Source organism: Aptenodytes patagonicus, chromosome 2 (genome assembly GCF_965638725.1).
Source record: "Aptenodytes patagonicus chromosome 2, bAptPat1.pri.cur, whole genome shotgun sequence".
NCBI classification, from domain to species: Eukaryota; Metazoa; Chordata; class Aves; order Sphenisciformes; family Spheniscidae; genus Aptenodytes; species Aptenodytes patagonicus.
The window spans coordinates 39,047,013-39,067,062 of NC_134950.1; the positions used below are offsets into that span (position 1 = coordinate 39,047,013).

Below are 20,050 nucleotides of genomic sequence, written 5' to 3' on the forward strand. Positions count from 1 at the left end.
AGAAAGTTTATTTTAAGAAACAAGGATTTGTTCATAGCTTTCAGTACTTCAAAGTAAAACACTTATTTTAAGAGCAATTTATCTATCTAGATGTTTTAAGTTTTGCAGTGATTTTTACCATCATGAACAAATGCACATTTCAGATGTTTTGACAATCAGTAAATTGCAAGTTTCTCTCATTACACTAGGATCCCAAGCAACAATAAAAAAAGTGACAAATAAGTGGATTTTGAGTTTGAAATTTAAACAAACCAAAGTTTAAAACACCCACCCTGTCATTTTCTTTAAACAGGCTCCTATGGTTATTGAATGTTGACTGAAACTCCTCAATGAAGGAATTAACTCAAACCATAATGCTGCAAACAAGTGTTACTCTGTGCTATTCTGGCATGATTCCATAGCTTGCCTTTTACTTACTGTATTGTAGAGTTTATCGAACTCTGCATACCGTCTGAAGACAAACCATTCATTTCTGCCAACTGAGACCAACACTTTGTAAACCTGTAGTAACAAAGAAAGTTATTGCCAACAGCAAAGTTTAATAAAACCTCCTGGGTTTAATCCTGTGGTGGAAATAAAGGCAGGCTGTTAAATGTATTGTGTAAACATACTTGTTGAGCTACATATTTCTTACAGCTGTCATACAGACATCAATACAAATGATTAAAATAACAATTAGAAGAGCCTGGTATTTTACAGAAATAGTTTTTGCTTAGCTGGTGTTTAAGCCGATTTAATGGAGTTTCATAAATTAGTTCATGTCCAACAAGAACACCTGGCCATCAGACAGCAGTCTAAAAATTCGCTATGAAATTTGTTAACAACTTGATAATCCATAATAAAGACTAATACTAAGGAAGTAAAGCATTTAAATACTGAAGATCGCCTTCACCAAAACCTAAAGAGAAAGCACATATGGAAGGCAGTTATAAAGATAACTGTTCCTTGCAACATCTTGAATACTTATTACTAGTCAGGATCCTGGCAGGTGACAATTGTTCAGGGGGCAAAACACGCTGCTGTGGCTGAAATACAGCACAGGTTACGTAATACGCAGCACTGGGATCAAGGGAGGCGTAGCTGGAACCCGCTGCACAGTTCTGGCCATTCAAATCCCACGGCAGCAGAGGACTCCAGTAACTAGACAGATAGTCAATCCCTGGCTTCATAAATCTGGTTGACAGCTAAGTGTCCAGCAGGCTTCTCCTGTCTCTTACGCAACTAGTTGACCTCCCTTCTCCGCCTTCTTGTGCTTCCACAAGGAGCCTGGCTATTCCTTCAGGGGAGAGGATGGGCACAGCAAGGAAACGAGTGGAGAAGGCTGCTAATTCCTGATGTAGAAAACTGGACCAATGCCCCAGTCTCCCTTCTGTCCTCAACAGCAGCTCACCTCTCTCTTTTTAACTCCCTCAGTGGAAGTGGCAGCCACCACCATCAGTTCCTTAGCCCGAGATTTGCATTCATGCTATGTTAACTGCTCAAATAAGCTGCTCTCAGTCTTCCCTGGGGAACACAGGAGGCTGGATAGAAACATCCAGTAGGATGCTGATGAGGCTTTACTTAGAAAACTAGCTTTCTCTTATACTGCTAAACAAGCATTAGCATAAATCCACACCTCGAATACTGTGTTCAGTTTTGGGCCCCTCACTACAAGAAGGATGTTGAGGTGCTGGAGCATGTCCAGAGAAGGGCAACGAGGCTGGTGAGGGGTCTGGAGAACAAGTCTGATGAGGAGCGGCTGAGGGAACTGGGGTTGTTTAGCCTGGAAAAAAGGAGGCTCAGGGGAGACCTCATCGCTCTCTACAACTACCTGAAAGGAGGTTGTAGCGAGGTGGGTGTTGGTCTCTTCTCCCAAGTAACTAGCGATAGGACGAGAGAAAATGGCCTCAAGTTGCGGCAGGGGAGGTTTAGATTGGATGTAAGGAAAAATTTCTTTACTGAAAGAGTGGTTAAACATTGGGACAGGCTGCCCAGGGAAGTGGTGGAGTCCCCATCCCTGGAGGTATTTAAAAGACGAGTAGATGAGGCACTTAGGGACATGGTTTAGTGGGCATGGTGGTGTTGGGTCGACGGTTGGACTCGATGATCTTAGAGGTCTTTTCCAACCTCAATGATTCTATGATTCTATGATTCTATAAAACCTAGCTACACACCTTCTAGAGCCTCCCTAGCCTGTAAACAGCAAAAGCTTCAGCTACAAAGACTGAAGTACTGTCCTCCTGAACTAGGTATCTTATACAGCAATCAAGTCCTGCAAACAATGCTCAAACACACATCATCTTCACTCCCCATGACTGCATGGCACATCAGTGCCAACAAGCTTCAGAAGCAGGCTATGGACAACTCCTTAAATTAGCAGGGCAAAATGCATAGACTGCAAAGTGCACAGGCGAGCGTAACTTAGCATACAAGATGATATTCACCTCCTTGTCAACCTCAAAATTAAAACAGTTTTGTTCTTGGAGTAGCTAGCTGTAGAACAATGACACAGTCAACTTTTTTTACATGAGAGCATAAAAAAAACCCATACGAGGTCATCCAGTTCACACCATCACTGAAGCTCTTGCATACGCAAAGTAGAAACTGCAAGTTCAACCGTTACAGAAGCACTGAATGGTAAGAACACATGATATCTACAAGGAATTTGGTAAAACCCAAAAACATAGCATGTCTTTGGGCTGTATTACTACTACCAGCTACACCTATGTAATGATTTAGAGAGATGTGCAATACGTGTTTCTAGAAAGGCGGGGGGGAGGAATCTAGCCTTACTCAGATAATAACCTTTTCAAATCTAATTACTCCTAAACCAAAACTAGTCTTAGAAAACTCCTGAAAAATAGATAAACGTGCATCCACACCTTGTAATATGTGGATAAATAACGCAAAGCTTTGAGAAAGGAAAAAGGAAGAAAAAGAAACAGGATTCCTGAAAACATCACGATCACAATCATCACCATAAACTATCTTCCCAGATACAGATAGGACAGGGTCCAGCTATTTCTGGATGTGATAGGTTTCTTTATGAAAGAAGTCAATGAAATTAAAAGGCTTCAACTCTGTTTTGGTAGCTCATGCTTCTAGATTAAATATTCAATTTGTATTAAACAAAGATAAGTAAGAAGGTAGGCCATTTTCCAATTTCAAGAGCGCAAGCATTGAGAAAGTAAGGAAACTATTTATTAAGTGTGAACAAAATAAAAAAACAGCTCCACAATTTCCACAGGGCTGGGGATTAGCATTATACATCACAGGTCTGAGACAAAGTTTCCAGATCTAATCGAACAGCACCCTTGAAAGAGATTTCTTAATAAGCCTGTATATGATTGGGGTGTAAGGAGAGACAAGAGAACAGGTCAGAAGAGAAAATTAAGCCTCAGACATCAAACAGCATAGGCATAAAAGCAAGAAATCCAGAACAAAGCTATTTGGCAAAACAGGCAAAAGAAAAGTGGCCCACTATGCAGCAAGGACAGAATAGGAATTAATATAGCCTAGATATGGTCCAAAACAAGCAAGTATTTTGCTCATTTTATGAGGAAAGTGAATACTGAATGTTCAGAAAAAGGCAGGACAGTGAACTAGAGCAGATCTACATAGAGGCTAGTTACCACAAATTAAGTGGAAGCAAAAAAGCTTCCTTGCCAGAATGCCCAAAAAATTCAACCATGAGATTATTAGTCAAGAAAAAATATTGGTAGTAAATATATCAAATGTACACAGTATTTAACAAAAACAAATCAAATATTCAATAAGAGGTTATGAAAATGCTCAGGAGGAATGAAGAGTTCATTTCCAAAGACAAAACTGAAAAGCTTGAGTCATTTATCAGAATGAGGACTGCACAGAGACAAGATTGTTTTTAAAAATGCTTCGTCAGGGCAAGTGTGAGGGGAAAAAGAAGAACTAGTAAAAGCGAAGTTGCACATACTTGTCTCGTTTCCATGCCAGCATTAAGTGAGCCACTGTAAGGTTTGAGCTGGAATTCATAGTTTCTATTCAGATCAGTAAGATTCTAGAATAGTCTCAGAAGCAGTAGTGATATATACTGTAAGCGACAGAGAGGTGAAGATTATACAAAATAGTCACCTGAAGTCTTTCCTAGCCTTTATCACTTTAACCTTTTCTTTCACCCTAAGGTTCTTATTGCTCTTTATGGAAATGGCACTAACATTGCTATCAGAAACAGACAGCTATACCTACCACAAATTTGTTAAGAACTGTTTGCCCCTGCACCCCTCTCACTCCCCTCCAAAAGCAGTACTGACAGGCTCCAGTCATTACAAGACAGCTACAAAAGAGGAGACACAGTAAAAGCACTGACAGACACATGCTGGAATTCACAGTTCCTACCATGAAGTTTAGTGTGACCCTCGCTTCTGTTATCAAATCCTAAAACATACGCGATAATACTCAAAAGTTTGGTTGTGAAAAGCAGTTCTTGGCAAGCTGCTAATTGATGGAGAAAGCAGAAGTTGACAAGACAAAGTGTACCTCCACACAGTGCAAGCTGGGTTGGATTCCTCCGCCCCCCCACCTTAACCTCCAATTTCTGAAGTTTCCTACTCTTGCTTGTACAGCTTTCTAAAGGGCATGCCCAAAGAAAGTGCCTTTAAGTCGCGAAGGTTGTCACACAGATCTTTAGGTAAAATGACCTGGAAATTACACCACCAGTATGTACCACACTGGCACACTTTAACAGCAGGACTGCCAGCACTGACGCAATAAAACAAACCTGTTTTGCTCAAGTTTAGATTGTTATGAAGTTTTTCCTGCTCATTTGAGTTTCAAATGCATGCAGCAGTTTAAAGTATTAGTAAAGTTCTCTTTTGCTTGTTCCCTTTGCCAGCACACTCCTTCCCCAAATTACGTCTTGATACACTTGTAGAATCAAATAGCATTATTCTTCTCTGAGGAAGGGAGGTGAAGAAGAGAAACAGATCTATAACTTGAAGTAAATCTTTGGTTTGTTGTATTCTTCAGACAGCAATTCCGTCTAAGGGTGTTTGCATTCCACATCTGAAGAGTGACTACGTCGCTCAAAAAAAAAAAGCTTAGAGGAAGTTGCACAAGAGCAATGAAATAGTTTGAGCTTTTTAAAGGAAGTATTATGATGCTGTCTTTATATCCTAGCATACATATAAGCAAAACAAAAATCCATGCCACACTACTTTATTTTTCAGTATGCAATGCAAAGAGTTTCCCCACAGAATGGGAAGACTTTACTTCCAAAAAGCAAGTCAAATTGGGAGGCCAAAAAAGGAAGAGGGAGGGGAATGACAAGGAGTGGAAATGGGAACAGGATAGGAAAAAAACCTCATAGGTAGAATCAGAAAACAGGAAGGAAGACAGAAAAAAGGTCTCTCAAAAATTTGATGTTTTGGTTTTCTTTCTTTTACACAAAAAATTACAATAGTATAATATCTATGAAAAACTGGCCATTAAAAAAAAAAAAAAAACAACCAAACCCACACTTTACTCCTTTACAAAATAAATGTTTTCATGAAAAATCATGTAGGCTGCCAAATCTTAATGTGATTTGGTACGATAATGTTATCCCTGCATTTGGACACTTATGTATTTTATATGAGAAAATGCTGCTATTTGGGGGTAAAAATACCAGAAATTTCTAAAGCCAAATTCTTTTTGCAGAAAGCAATACAGTTAAACACTGTAAAACATTCACAACTTCTCACACTGGACTATGGCCAGTACTCACAAGAGCAAGTGAACAGATTTCCATAAACCTGTTGAAAATAATACCAAGCTTACTAGTTAAAAAAAGAAAGTAGCACTTCTAGGCACTAATAGCCTATGCATTTGCCTACAGTGCTTACACTCTTACATACTTACAGTGAATCTTTTTTTCTTCTCTCTGTGTTCATCAGAGCTGGGAATGCTAACACTTGGGCGGCTTTCTTTGAGATCCATTGTATGTGTTCTTTTGACAAGTTTGTTACAGGACCCTGCTTCGGGTGTTGCAATCAGAAGATACCTTCAACGGTATTGATCCAAGATACGCAGCTTTTCTTGAGAAAACGTGAATTCCATCATGTAATCTTAAAGTAAACATAAAAGGAAAATTAAGCACGGGAACACTTAGCTCACAGTGCTAAAACCTATGTGACAAGAACTTTTCCTGGCAGGAAATGCACTTTACTATGCACATATACAGCCATAAACTTTATGATTTTGCAAACTGTTTCATGCTTGCGGTCCTTTGCTGTTTCCCTGAAATCACTCATGTTTTCTAAGGACACAAGTGCACCCAAAAAAAAAAAAAAATCACTGAGTTGTATAGACATACTGGAAACAGATTTGGGCCCACTACAGACAATACTTTGAAGGAACAAAGATAGACCACTGAGAAATAATTAAAGATGACAACCTGGTACCAGACGTCTGAGAAAAGCCACTAACATGTACATTCAGAACAGTTTATTTCAAAAACAAAGGTTTTCAACTGCATGAGTCTGTACCGGAGGGCATTTCAGATTTGTCGGAACATGCAGAGCGTATTTAATTATCACATCAGAGATGAAAGACAACATGAGAAAAAACAATTTTTCATGTGAATTTTAGAGAGGGACACAGGCAGCATCATGTGTCTGTCTGAATATTTACCTTCTCTGCCCCCTCTTCCCCCATACTTGGCATACTTTGTGTTTAGCAGAACAGTAAGGTCGTCCATTCCCTTCAGTAGAACAGTTAGCTTCCTTGCAGAACTTGAGAAGGGCACAAGACAAGAGAGAGGATAAAGCCATCAAAAAGGCAGAGAGCTTAGTATTAACTAGATGCCTCTTCACTCACTGAGGGACAGCATTCTCCACACCTGCCTTGACCACAAGCCAATTGTTTACCGGATCCCACTGCAAACAACAGGAACTTCAGCACTGCCTAAGAGCAGCCGAAATTAATGCTACATAGCTACAACCCCCTGTTCAGGCCTGCACGGCCATCTGAAGTGTTTTAGTGAATGCAGCTCAGCTTTTAGAACACTGTGTGCCTGACCAACTTACGAACATGAGAAAATTTTTTTAGAAAGAGGAGACCTCAGTTCTCTTCAAAACACCCAGAGGAAAAAGGAGCGCCCAGTTCAACATTTAACTCCCTATTTTCTTAAAAACAGGGAAGTATAAAAGTGAACTGTATATTTCATATCATAAATTTCCAAAAAGCACAAACTAATCTAATGCAATTCTGCTACTAGAGAGACACCCATATTTATGTTGGCACGAAGGCCAAAGACCCTGGAATCCAGTGAAAAGATTTGTTCTTGATACCCAACTAGTCTCAGTCAGTCAGTTGACTATTTTTCTTGTTCTCAAAAGCCAGATCATCTCTCTCGTTCAAACTTCATGTTATTATTCCTCCTGTAGCCATTTAAAATTAAGTACTTTTCAAAGATCTGGTGACTTTAAACAAAAAGGACTGTTTGAAACCACTGTAATCACAGCTAAATGATAGATCATCCATACTGCAACATATTTAGAGAATTATTTTTAGTTACATCTGCATTTACCTTAATTTGATTGCTCCCTACTTCACTGATTAGGTAATTATAGGGTTGAGCAGGGTTAAGCTTCCCCCCGCCTTTATTTGACTATAACACAGCTCATCCAAGCCAGTTACACAGACTTTGAGTTTCAAATTGGTTTCTCTTTTCCTTTGGCAAGCCACTGTTAAAAGCTTTGTTACAACAAGGCGCAGTTCCCATTTTCCACAATTTTATACTGGCATGGGATTAAGACTGTTCTTCACCCATTGCCACACACTAAAATTAAGATCTGTGCTCTTCTCCGTCATAAGAGATCCACTAAAATAGTCAATAGGAACCACTTTCAGTACGTGTTTCACTAAACTTAGACTTTACTAAGCACTTATGTCAATCTTCAGCCACTTCAGGTCCAGCACCAGGAACTGAGCACAAGTCACTGTGTTTATCTGTCTTCCTGCTCATCACAGAAAAACAAGTAAAGCTTTAAAACGGATTAGGTGTTCCCTGACTAATATCACTCACCATCTTTCTCCTCTTGTAAACTGACATTCATTACAAAGCTTCCTAACATGCTTGCACTCATTCTCACAATATAGGCTGTGCTTCTCTCATCCCTTTCATTTTTTATTCTTGGTGTCATAGTTTTAAATACCAGTACAGGAGCAGTATGGATTAAAAGCTGTAGTCGAAAGAATATCACTTGGAAGACTGAGCTTTATTCATATCTGAAGTTGAAGGATCTACAGAAAACAAAAGGAGGAAGTGTCACCCAGATTAATTCAGGAAGAGTTTATTCATCTTACTGGGGAGAAAAAGAATAAATCATCTGAGAAGCTGAAACTGCAATATTTGTATTTCTTTCTTTAAGCTGCCTGGAAGATCACTGGCTGTGATTATTTTCTTCCCCTGAGGCATCTCCTCTGAGTTGTGCCTGGGTCACCAACACTAAGCTGAACTGACAAACTTGGAAGAAATGCATTATCAGTTTGCCACTAAGCTCCAGAGGATCAGAGCTTTCCTTCAATTTCTCTTTGCCATGAGTCTATCAACTCTTGAGAGCTTCTTATATCTCAACTGTAGGTCTGACAGTAGAAATAGGGATAGATTTGCCTTAATCTTTGCCATGCTGTAGTTTAGGAACACAGCTGTAGTTTTAGTAGCAGGTAAAACCACTAATGCTGTGGTAACTACATGAATAACGGAGAGCAAACAGTAAAGACATTTTCATCCACAGCTTCAAAAGTGCAAACTGCAGTGTCTTGAGGGTTGCCAGATATGAGTAAATTTAACAGACACTGTCAGCTGAGAAGTCTCTGCCTCTGGTCATAGCTTTTCCTGTAACCAAGAACAAGTATCCCCTGGCCTCAACTTTGATAACGGGCACAAAGGAGAAGGAACTTGAGAAAACCAGGTAGCAAAATAAATACCCCTTAAATCACACTTGAGCACTTGTGAAAGAGCATGTGGATAATGCAAGACAGATTAAGGCTCAGACCAGTGCTGTCCAGAAACAGCTAAAACTTTTAAGTTGCTACAGTATCTAGGCCTGCAACAGGGGAAGGTACAGACAAATGCATTAGAGAACAGAAGTCACACATCCTCCCGGCAAAGTTTCAAGCCTATCAACAGCTACACTGTCCATTTTCTCCATGCTGGCTGTCAAAAAGCAAGCAGTATTTTCACCATTTCCTGCAGGAAGCCACAACAATGTCAAATTTCAGGCTGACCCTCGCCTCTGGTGAAGTAAGAGCACGGCAATAACAGAACCCTGACACTGTGAGAACAAATATAGGTCTACTATACCCACAAATGAAGAATCTTCTGAATGCCTTACAATAAAATATTTTGTGCAACTTCGTAATAGCTACATGCAACAGGCAAACATCATGTAGGTTAGTGGTACATGGCAACCTCCTTTTACTCCTTTCTACATAAGCTAGGCTTAAACTGTATTAGAAAAGGTTTCTGAAGTTTAATCAGATTGCTTTGTTCTGTACTGAAACATTTTTCTTTTTTAAATGATAATGGCCTGAAGATGACACCATTATATAACCAAAGACCCTTGTTCTGGGTGCTTATGAATCAATCTCTGCCAAGAATGTTCAGTACTAGATTAGGAAGCTGTGTACTCACCTGCCGGGTGAGTACTTTCTAGCTGTAGCCAAACTGCCTTAAATGTCTCTAATGCCAGTGCAAGTCAGCTATCATACTCACACCGACTCTTTGAGTAATACAAGGGAAGCAGAGTCAAGAACAGTCAAAAAACCCGAAAGACAGTCTCCCTGCAAGCACGCTTGGAAGAACCACCAGGATCCATACTCACCCACTGGAACAGAACAGGCATTTTCCCTATACACTAATCATCTGCCTAGAAAGACCTACTCTAGGACTGAGTCACCAGTCAAACCAGCTGCTGAAAATCCCACCTGAGTGTGATCCCAATTACAGAAGGAACCTGCATATGCAGAAACAGAAAGCAAGATGCAGGAGACAGTCCTATTATTTGCTAAAAACATTACTCTATTTCCTCTTACTTTAGAGAAAGTATCATCTTTGGCATACTTTTCATTACTTCCTTAGTCTTCTCCACAAATATCCTGATAATGACTCAGCATCTCACTGAACATTACACAATCTTTGAGAAAGCCCAGAAAGTCAACTTTTTCTGAGTCCCACTCTCTTGTTACCAGACAAGCAGCTGACACACAGGAAATGGGAGACAAGATATTCAGAATCCAGTGCAACAGAAATACAGGATGAGGGGAGCCAGGGACTGTGGGAGAAGTCACATGCTTCAGAAAGAGTCAAAAGCAAAACAGATTGCTAATCTGTAAAGAGAGATGGATGGCCAGAAGCTGTTGAATAACTACGTTCTGAAGAAAACAGGTTTCACATAGGCAATCCCTTTAAATACTACATACGTATGATTTTTAATACGAGAACACTAAACACCAGTGTAGACCTCTAGAAATATTACAGCTGAAGAAAAAGGAGAGCACTAACCAAAATACTCTGGCCAATCCTTGGCTTATCTCCACACTCCCTTCTAACTACAATTTGAGAGGAAAATTGAGAATTCAGCCATTGGTATAAAGGAAAAAGCCTGCTCCCTGTTTACACACCCACCAGCTACCTTGCATTTTTTAAATCTTCAGTATCACCACTATGGAAAGCAAACCACTACTCTGCAGCAATGTGGGTGAAGTTCAATTCAACTGAGACTTTCTACTTGTAGAAAAGGATAGGAGGTAAAGTGAAAACTCAACCAAGGGAAAGAAATAATAACTCCTCTTTTTTTGTCTCTATCAAATTTACTTTGGAGAAGGCAGGCAAACATTCACTCCCCATGATTCTACTGCGCCCAAGAACATCCCTTCTGCCCCACCTTCCAAAATAAGCTCCAGTAAATTACTCTAACTGGCATATAAGATTCGTGGATTGGGCTGGATCTATTTGCATTCATGTTTATTACATGACAGAACACAGGTTCTTTGCTGTGGTAAGCAAACCCTGAGTAATAAAATGGGTCTAAAGAACAAATACTGACAATAAAAGGCAGCTATCCTTTAATCCTGAACACAGGTCCATAATAATTTCATCTTTAGCCTGTGTCCATAGTATCTGGAAAGGTCACTGTGTGCCTCAGAAGGTATGACTTACACAAACAGCAGAGCGCATTAAAAAAAATCAGCTTTGCATTATACTTGCTACCTGCACATTTCTTGGCCTGCTTCCTCAGCCTTCCTACACACCAGGTCCAATTAAAGTTAAATGTAGATGCCTAAGGACAGCACAGATCAAAAGCTGTAGCAACGACACTGCGAGCTACTTTCAAGAGGTCTTACAGGCAGCTGATACCAGCCACTTGCAAGGTAGTCAGTTCTACATAAGAGGGCAGTCAGGCTTCAGTAAACACAAAGCAAATAATCCCAGCCTCATTTTGTCCCTCTTGATGAAGATTAAGCGAGAGAATCCTAAATTTCAATTCCAGATATAATGCCCATTTTTTTACATGACCCTCAACAGCTGTCACTAACCATTCTCCCTCTGTTTCACCACATAAACACAGGAGAATTATGGTCTATTTAAGATTGATGTTATTGCTAATGCATTGAACGTGGAGAAAGTTACTGGATTTTATTTACTATAATTGGCAAAAGGGTAAAATCCCTACAACAGAATATATCTGGATTTTAAAATACTGAAATATGTAAATCCAAGCTACAGTTCACAATCCAGAAAACACACTTTTCAAGTCTGTGCTCTACAGAATTCATGGCTGCCTAGAACCATAAAGCTGTTGGATAATGAAAAGGCAACAACTTAAATATCAGAATATAAAAGACGAGTAAGAGAAAGAGCCTTTAGCAATATCCAAATCACATGCCCAGTTCACCACCACTTGATTCCTCATGTAACATCAGTGCAACTACAGCTAGTATTTTATGTCCATTCTTCAAGGACAGTTTACAGACTCCTGCAGGTAAGAGCATACATTGACCTCTCACATTATTTCAGTGCTGCACAGAGAATAAGGTGGTGTTTCAATTCTATAAGGATTCAGAGAATAGTTATTTATGCACATATAACAGAATTTGGTGCAATAACATCAGATGTGGTGAGGCTGTAATTTACAAACAAAGGTGGAAATTAAGGTTGGAAGGCAAATTTAACACAATTCATCATCCTCACGTAACCACTAGCGACTACTTCCTCAGCTTTAGAACTGTCAAGGTTGTTAAAACCACCAGTACTTCTCACTGACACATGCAAGTTTCTGACCTAAGCGAGTATCTCAAAATATCTTTTAAGAAATAGGTCAGTTTTCTAACTTTATTAGAAATACCACGCATGGAGACTACCTTGACAATATTAACAGTGAACTTTCCAAAATGCTTTCCAAAAGCTAGTAACATTTTTTCCTGAAATCTAAAGTATCTTAAAGCCTTCAGGAAAACACTCCTCCATACACACCTTCCTTTTTTATCATTAGTTCATATTACAGTCATTGAGGAGACTGATGTGCAGATGAAGACAAAAAATAAAAATAAAATAAAAATCAGAACTATATTTAGACACTCAGACTGAAGCAACACTAACATTAAAAGAAGCCAAAATGGAACAGCAGCCTTTAAAAAATACAGATTCATTCTGCATGAGTCTATAAACACACCTAGTATATGTTTGAAAGGAGCTCTAAAAAAGCCTTAGCTACAAGAATACTGCAGCAAGTGATATTCACAGAAATCTTCAGTGCCAAGTAACTGGAAGAACCATAACGGCGTTCAAGTGACATTGCTGTGTTGAAACGAAATGCAGTACCAGCACAAAAACCTATCTTAAGTTTAAAGGGGAATAAGAAATTAACATTCCATATTGCAAAATCACTGCACATCTAGAAGCCCAACAGTTACACCTTTAAGAGGTCCTCCTGCTAGAGGAGGAAAATTCACAGAAATATTAAAAAAAGACGAGCTATCAAAACAGCTTAAGCCTTAATACTTTACAACTGCCTTTTAATTAGCCTCCACAAAATTAAATTCCTCAAGGGTACCTGAATCCCTGCAAGACAGCATTGCCTAAAAAGCTTTCGTTTTCCAGGGCAAGACCTCAGTGGTATTCTCCCTCAGGTTCGCCGCGCTCTTCCAGAACACCAGCTACGTATTGGCTGCAAACCGCTCGGAGGAAGAGGAGTAAACACCGTGCAGATGACGCCCTCGGGCATACCCCTCGTCGAACGACTGGCAGAGAAGCGCAGCAAGTAAAATGGACCCGCACCGACCTACCGCACAAGCGAGACCACCGGCTCCGCTGCACTTCGCGTAGCTCGGGAACGAAGCCACGCCGCTCACCTTCACCCCCGACAACTATTTCTCAGCTCCCCGATTTCTAGCAAGTTACAAATTTCTCACGTTCCCGGTCCAGCCGCGCCGCGCGGCTGCCCCCGCCAGCGCCCGCCGCCGCTCCCCTGCGCAGCCATCTCCTGCCCGGCGGCGTCCCCCTGCCCCGCGCCCGCCCCCGGAACCCCACGCGCTAACGCACACGCGGCCCCGACGGCGAGGAACGGCGAAAGGCGGCTCCACCTCGGAGAGGAGGCCAGCGCCGCCGCGGGAAGGGCGCCCGGCAGGCCCCCGCGCCGCACCTCACCGCAGCGCAGCGCCGACCGGCAACGGCCGCGCACGCGGCTCCCCCCCCCGCCCCGAACTCCGCGGCGCGGCACCCCCCCCTCTCCGCCCACGCACCCCACACGTGCGGCCGTCGCTCCGGAGGGGGGCGGGCGGGCGGGGAAGGAGCGAGAGGAACATTAACCCCCAATTAACTTCCTCCGGGGGAAAACGAGCGCGGGGGAGGTGCGGGGCCGAGCCCGCGAGTGGCGCGTAGAGGCGAGCGAGCCGCCCCGGCCCACCCACGGACGCCCCCGCGGGGCCAGCGCCCGGCCGCGGCCCCCCTCCCGCGCGCCTCCGCCCCCGCGGCGCCAGGCTGCGGCCCGGGCGTGGTGCGGCCCAGGCTGCCCGCCCGCCTGCCAGCGCAGCCCTCCGCCGGCCGGGCGCCGCCTCGAGCAGCTGCGCCGCCGCCACCCCCGGGCCCTCCGCGGGGCCCGGACCCCGCCTCGCCCCGGGCTGTAGGCCGGGGCCGGGAGGCGAGGTTCCCCCCCCAACCTCTCTTTTAAAAAACTTTTTTGTTTTGTTTTGTTAAATTACAAGTTCCCGCTTTCCCCCGTCCCCGCCGCTAGGTTTCAGCCCCCCCTTGCCCCCCCCCCCGACCCCGGGGGATGCTCCCGCTTCTGCTGGGCGGCTCCCCACAGAAACCCCCGAAAATCAGCAGCCGCGAAGCGGCCACTCGGGTAAAAATAATAATTAAAAAAAATAATGGCGCACAAGAGGGGTTTAGGCTTAACTCTTCAGTGTGTTCAGGGGTGCCCACAATCCACCGGCAAGGCTGTCATTAAACCAACCAGCTGCTGTAAGGAAAGCTCTCCCCCTTCTGTATGTGCAGAAGGAGTAACGCAGAAAAATACGGTAGGTTTGTATAATATCTAGCACTATTTAGGGAACTGTTTCTGCACCTTCTGAAATTAGAGGGTAAGTTTCAATACCCCTGTTAAAATTCAACTAGACCTCTTAAAACAAAGTGTAACTTGGTAGGTTTTTCCTGAGCAGATTGAGGCCATAAAACAGTTATAAAAATACGAATTCCAGAATAAAGCTCTTTCGATGGCAGTATCACTTCCGCTTTATTTTGTTAACTAGATCTAAAAGTGCAGGACAGCCAGGAGTTAGCATGCATTCAGTTTAACAGAACAGACCACCGCACCCATTAAGTTAAAACCTCGTGTTTATTGAGGCTCTGCTATGGTCTCTAAACATGTATGTTCATCATTCAGACAAGGCTTAAGAGGCAAAGAATATCTAATGCAAATGGTAACGCTCAGGATGAGGTAAAAGCCTATGCCATTTTAGCTTCTTCCATATAAATACCTGAAATGATTCTCGGGATTTCAACTGCCGTGTAAAGAACGAGCAAGTGTGAAAACACCGTAGCCCATTCCACTGTCGCAACTGATGTAACACCCAGTTGCCCCAAAAAACCCACAGGTTTTCATCAGGAAATTGTTCTACTGATTGTGGAGAAACCCCATGTTCTACAAGCGTGTCTTCACAAGACTTGTATTAGGGCCTGACGAGACATGACGATGCTCATTTCAACAGTCACAGGTATTGGCAAGTATCTGGCAAATAGCGATTCGGGAGATCCTGTTTCTGGACACTCCTGCTGCAGAAGTATTCCTGCATAATACTACACTCATGTGTCACGCTGACAGTCATCCAAGCACTCTCCAAAAACAAACCACAGAAGCAGCCTGGCATTATTTAAAATACGTCAGTGTTTTGATTAGCGTGTTGTAACTGTGTACACACAAGCTACAAGTCAACTGGATCACAAGCTTCCATTTCAGTAGAGTCCACACAGGAAGAAATGAGGAATTTTCCCATCCTGACCTGCCCTTTCCTGATTTTGGAGTTTCGTATTTTTGGGTAGGCACTGCTAGATCCAGAGACTCTGCATTGTAGCAACAGCCGCCTTTTGCTTGTTCAGATGGGGCAAAGTATCTGCTTGCATTCATAGAGAGGTTTTAAGGAAACTGTGTTAGCACTTCTCATCATGAAACCCAGAGCTTCTGAACTTCAGTCAGCTAAAATAACTTGTTGGCAAATAACTTAAGTAATCTGTATTCAAGAGTTATTTCACTTTACAGTTGTTTAGCAGTGTTCATCTTCTGTCTGGTTGATAGTTTTCAGTTAATCATTCACTTGTCAGCAGATCAGTTGAATGGAACCACTGGACTGATTTACAGTAAGTAGAGGGGCCTCAAGCCAGGAAAGCAGAGAAGATAACCCTGGCCTAGAGATAATTTAACTCTGTCTACCTGGCCACACAGTCTAAGCCCTAAACCTTTGAATAAAGAGCGGCTATTTGTCCTTCCTCACAGTTCAAAACTCCCTGAAGATTGGGCTGTCAACCGGTTAACTTTATGCAGTTCCTCTCACTATTCTGGAGCTGTGCTCAATCTTAAGTAATTAGAGAGCAGCAACGTGGTACGTATCCTTAAATTGTAATTTGCCTGAATGAATGCCACAGCATGTTCATCTGCCTAGTGCATCATACCATGCAAAACACTGCTAAGGTCCTAAAATTTAAATAAACCCTAATTTACAGATTCGCTTGATAAGCTTTTAAAGGCTAATACTCTAATGTCAGTGTGGATACCTGGTGGTTAACTGCACAACACACACAGAAACACATGGAACTCAACTTGCCTTTTAAAGTGAAGTTAAAGCTCAACATTCACTCTGATTTTTTTGTCCCCAGGAACTCCCTTGCATTCCCCATTTCTGTTTCCTGGGCAAGTAATACACACAAAGAATCTCGCTTCCACTGCTTTGCAGTACTTTGCTTCTAAAGAACATTACAAATCCCTGTACTGTGCTGTCACCCCGAGTATTTCAAGTCTTTGCTGAAGAACACCAGTGACTGGGTGGCGGGCGTGGAAAAGAAGAAAAAAGGGAAGAGAAGTGAAGGACCCATCTCAACCCAGTGCAAATGCAGGAGGTCACAGAAATGCAGGGTACCTTTGACATGTTTCTCCAAGCCCACTATGAGCAGGTAGCAATAATCTGAACTATTAGGTTTTGTTTTTACTGAAAATGTCCTTAAATTATATGAAAACCTTGTCCCTGACCAAAGATGAAAAGTCTAATTTTACAACATCAAGAGAACTATACAGACAAAAATACAGTATGAAAAACATTGTAAGACAAAGACAAGCAGGAATGCAGCAGACTTGTTTAAACATAGCCAGGAGCTTTGCTAGTGAAGACTGTTCCGTATGTATATTCTGTGGTACTTTAGTATATATATTCAAATATTCACACAACAAGCACAGCCCAAACCACTTGACAAGCATAGTTAGTACTAAAACATGGTGGGTCAATTGAGTAACACCTTGAAATCATTACCTCACTATCAGCTTCAAACACCAACATCACAGCTTTCAGTTTCAGTTCCTGCATCTTCGAAAGAGTATCTTAGCTTATCACTTTTAACACCAAGCTTTCTATCTTACTCCTCAAATAACCTTGTGTTTATTGAGGATCTGCTATAACACAACCAAATGCACGTCTGTTTAAAACCCTCCAAAAGGCATCAACGTGACACTGCAATAGATATGAAGTGATCTTTTAAATAATTATTGTTAGCCTTTAGCCTATAAAGCTTTAAACTTGGACTTCACTCAGGGAACAACCGCTGGCCATTGCAGTTAACTTTGCATGTGCCAATTACTTTAATCAAAGAACCCAACTCCAAGCAGATTGTATCCACCTACACAGCACTGAGCAGTCTGAGGACATCAACCTTTGCAAAGCCTCAGGCTGCAATGGATGGGCCTCATAATGACACAGGCACAGCAACTCAGGGCAAGTATCGTCTAACACCCGGGATTCTGACAGCCACAAAAACTCCATAAAATGTATGAAGACAGATATGCACCCACCCTTTTCTATCAATTACTCTCACACTGCTTCCCAGCCTCTTGTTTGGATACACCTAATTAGCCCATGTTCATACGCCCACTGCCTGCTTAGGAGCCGGACTTTGAAGAGGCTTGGGAATGGGCCAGTTGGGACCAGGCGTTCAGCACTGCAAAGCCTGACACCCAGGAGTCATGTACTGGAGAAAAGAGTCTTCTGACAGACTCCTTGGACACATGAGATTACCAGAAAACATGGGCTATCACAGATAAAATCAAATAAGACGACCCTCAGTGGGAAAGTGATTTAGCTGAAAGCCTGAGAGTTAAAACTGTGGAAGAAATGCCAGCTGGACAAGATTTAAACCTCACAGTGCACATGCAAGCAACAGTGTCACCAGGTAACTGTTCTTTACCAAAGCAGGTTTTGTAACACTTAATGCATGTATGCATATTAATGGCTTTCATTCAACTCACTTTCATAGCTGCGTGCCTGTGCTTATTAGCAAAGTCTGAATAATGGTTCAGTTTTACATGAGCTGCGCAGGAGAAATGGTTTTTTTTTCCCTACTTTCTTTTTGTACACTAGATCAACTACAAAATGTCTTCAGACTACAGTCTTTCGATTTAAAGGATTGAAATGAATACTTAAGAGACTGATTCGTAGCGAACATATACTTCAATCCCTTCTCCCAAACAAACCAACCCACCCAAAACTACCACAAGCCACCTGAACAAGTACGACTGAAAGATTCATAATTATCTCTTGACAAAGCATAAGAACTTGGCAAATAAAGGAAGCTTCCCAACCCTGAACAACATTCACAGTGAACTGACAGTTTTCTAGCACTCCAGATACAAAGATGATGATCCATGTATTACAAGAAGAGCGTCCTGGAGCACAGAGGAGGCTGGTGGAGATCAAGACCAGGACCTACAACACCACTAGACAGACCCCACTCAGCATAGCAAACACCACAAACCAAAATAATGGAAAACTATAGAAAAACTGTAATAAATTGCATCATTTCACAAACATCACAGAGTATGCATAACATGGACCAGAAGAATGACAGCAGCACCACATGAAAGAAATTCTTCACAGAAGCCGAGAAGAAAACTGTTTTAAACCAATTGAAGCAGATACTAAAGATGAACACTAGTACACAAGCAAGCACTGTTCCAAAAGCAGCAGTGTCACAAGGAATTAAGGAAAAATAGGTAATGCTGAAAGATTAAAAAGGTGAGTTTATCCCTACCTAGGGGAACATGTATGCTAAGTACGTTGTTGCGTACCTTGGAAATTCAGATTCCCTGCCAGTGCTCTTCAGAGCAATTCCGCTTTTGTTAAAAATATATGAAGCGCTCAGTCTCTTCAGCAATGCATTTACACGCTGGGATGATGAAGCCAACAGCTGAGACTTTCTCTGGGCAAGATTAACTGTAGTAAACAGCAAATACTCTCCGTCACATGCAAAAGTCCCACTAAGAAGGAGTTCAGTGGCACCTCTGTCTTAAGTGCGTTGACATTTACATTGGTCAACGCTACAGCACATGTATCTGGTCCTTCCTAGAAGCAGCAGCTGTACTCTGAACATTCAGCTGACCTATGCAGGACTTCTTAACATCTACAGTCTGGGCTGAATGGCCACTCTTACTTGTCTGCTGGGTATCCAGAGCTCCAAAACAAATACAGTTAGGTTCTGTCCTGGTACCAACCTCCAGGTAGAAGAAAAGAGGAGGCATCTCTGGAGAAGATTAGACATATGGCAAGTTTTACAGATCCCATCGCAGTCCAAGCATAGCCCTCATTCCTCTCACAGTACCAGAGACTTTGCCTAGGGATGCCTCCCTTTCCCCTCACAAAGGCCACTTTCAGATCCCAGATTTTACTCCACTTTAAAGAATGTTCATTCCCCAAGATGCAGGGATCGCTATATTCTGAGCTGCTTTCTTACAAGCCAGGGATTTCTGACTGTACTTCATATACTTTGTGTTCGGTTATGTCACATACGGTCTTTTACAACGAGAAGTAATCTGTTTCAAGCAACAGCTATGGGCAAATACCCTGTAGAAAAGGGAGTTTATGGACCTGGCCACCACCTACCTCATTGTGGGGAAGTACTTGATATGCATAAAGATCTGGAGGTTACAAATGGAGCATAATAGGCTGAGTGGTGGTGGGAAGGAAACCTGAGTGATTCGTTCCAGTAGAAAAGCTGTATGTACCTCAGACATAGCACAGACGTCCCTCATGATCTTGATACCAACCTATAATCCGTATCATAACCACTTTCACATTTTATCCAAATATGCGAGTATTAGAGAACACACATACATGCAAACCAATTTACTGTCACAAGTATTAGACAGGCTTTTAAAAGATGGAAAGCAAATTGAAAACTTGAAGACAAGTAAGGCCATGAGTTACCCTTTTTTCCTTTAATGCAAGAGTTCTGCTTGCTTACATTTCATGGTTACTTGAAGCCTCTGTATATTTTCATAAATGTATTCAGGAAAAT

At 42.0% G+C, this 20,050-nt stretch overlaps 1 protein-coding gene across 10 annotated transcripts in view; it reads right to left on the reverse strand.

Moving 5' to 3' along the window:
* SGK3 (serum/glucocorticoid regulated kinase family member 3) overlaps positions 1 to 20,050 on the reverse strand; it is a 61,316-nt gene that overhangs the window by 22,447 nt on the left and 18,819 nt on the right. For 2 of the 10 annotated variants that reach the window (XM_076329617.1, XM_076329608.1), the window contains exons 1-3: positions 13,078 to 13,272; positions 5,854 to 6,059; positions 418 to 501 (exon numbers count right to left, since the gene is read on the reverse strand). In XM_076329617.1, coding sequence (XP_076185732.1) covers positions 418 to 501; positions 5,854 to 5,931 — 162 coding nt within the window. In that variant the 5' untranslated portion in view covers positions 5,932 to 6,059; positions 13,078 to 13,272. The other 8 variants (XM_076329615.1, XM_076329612.1, XM_076329610.1 and 5 more) reach the window with 7 other exon arrangements.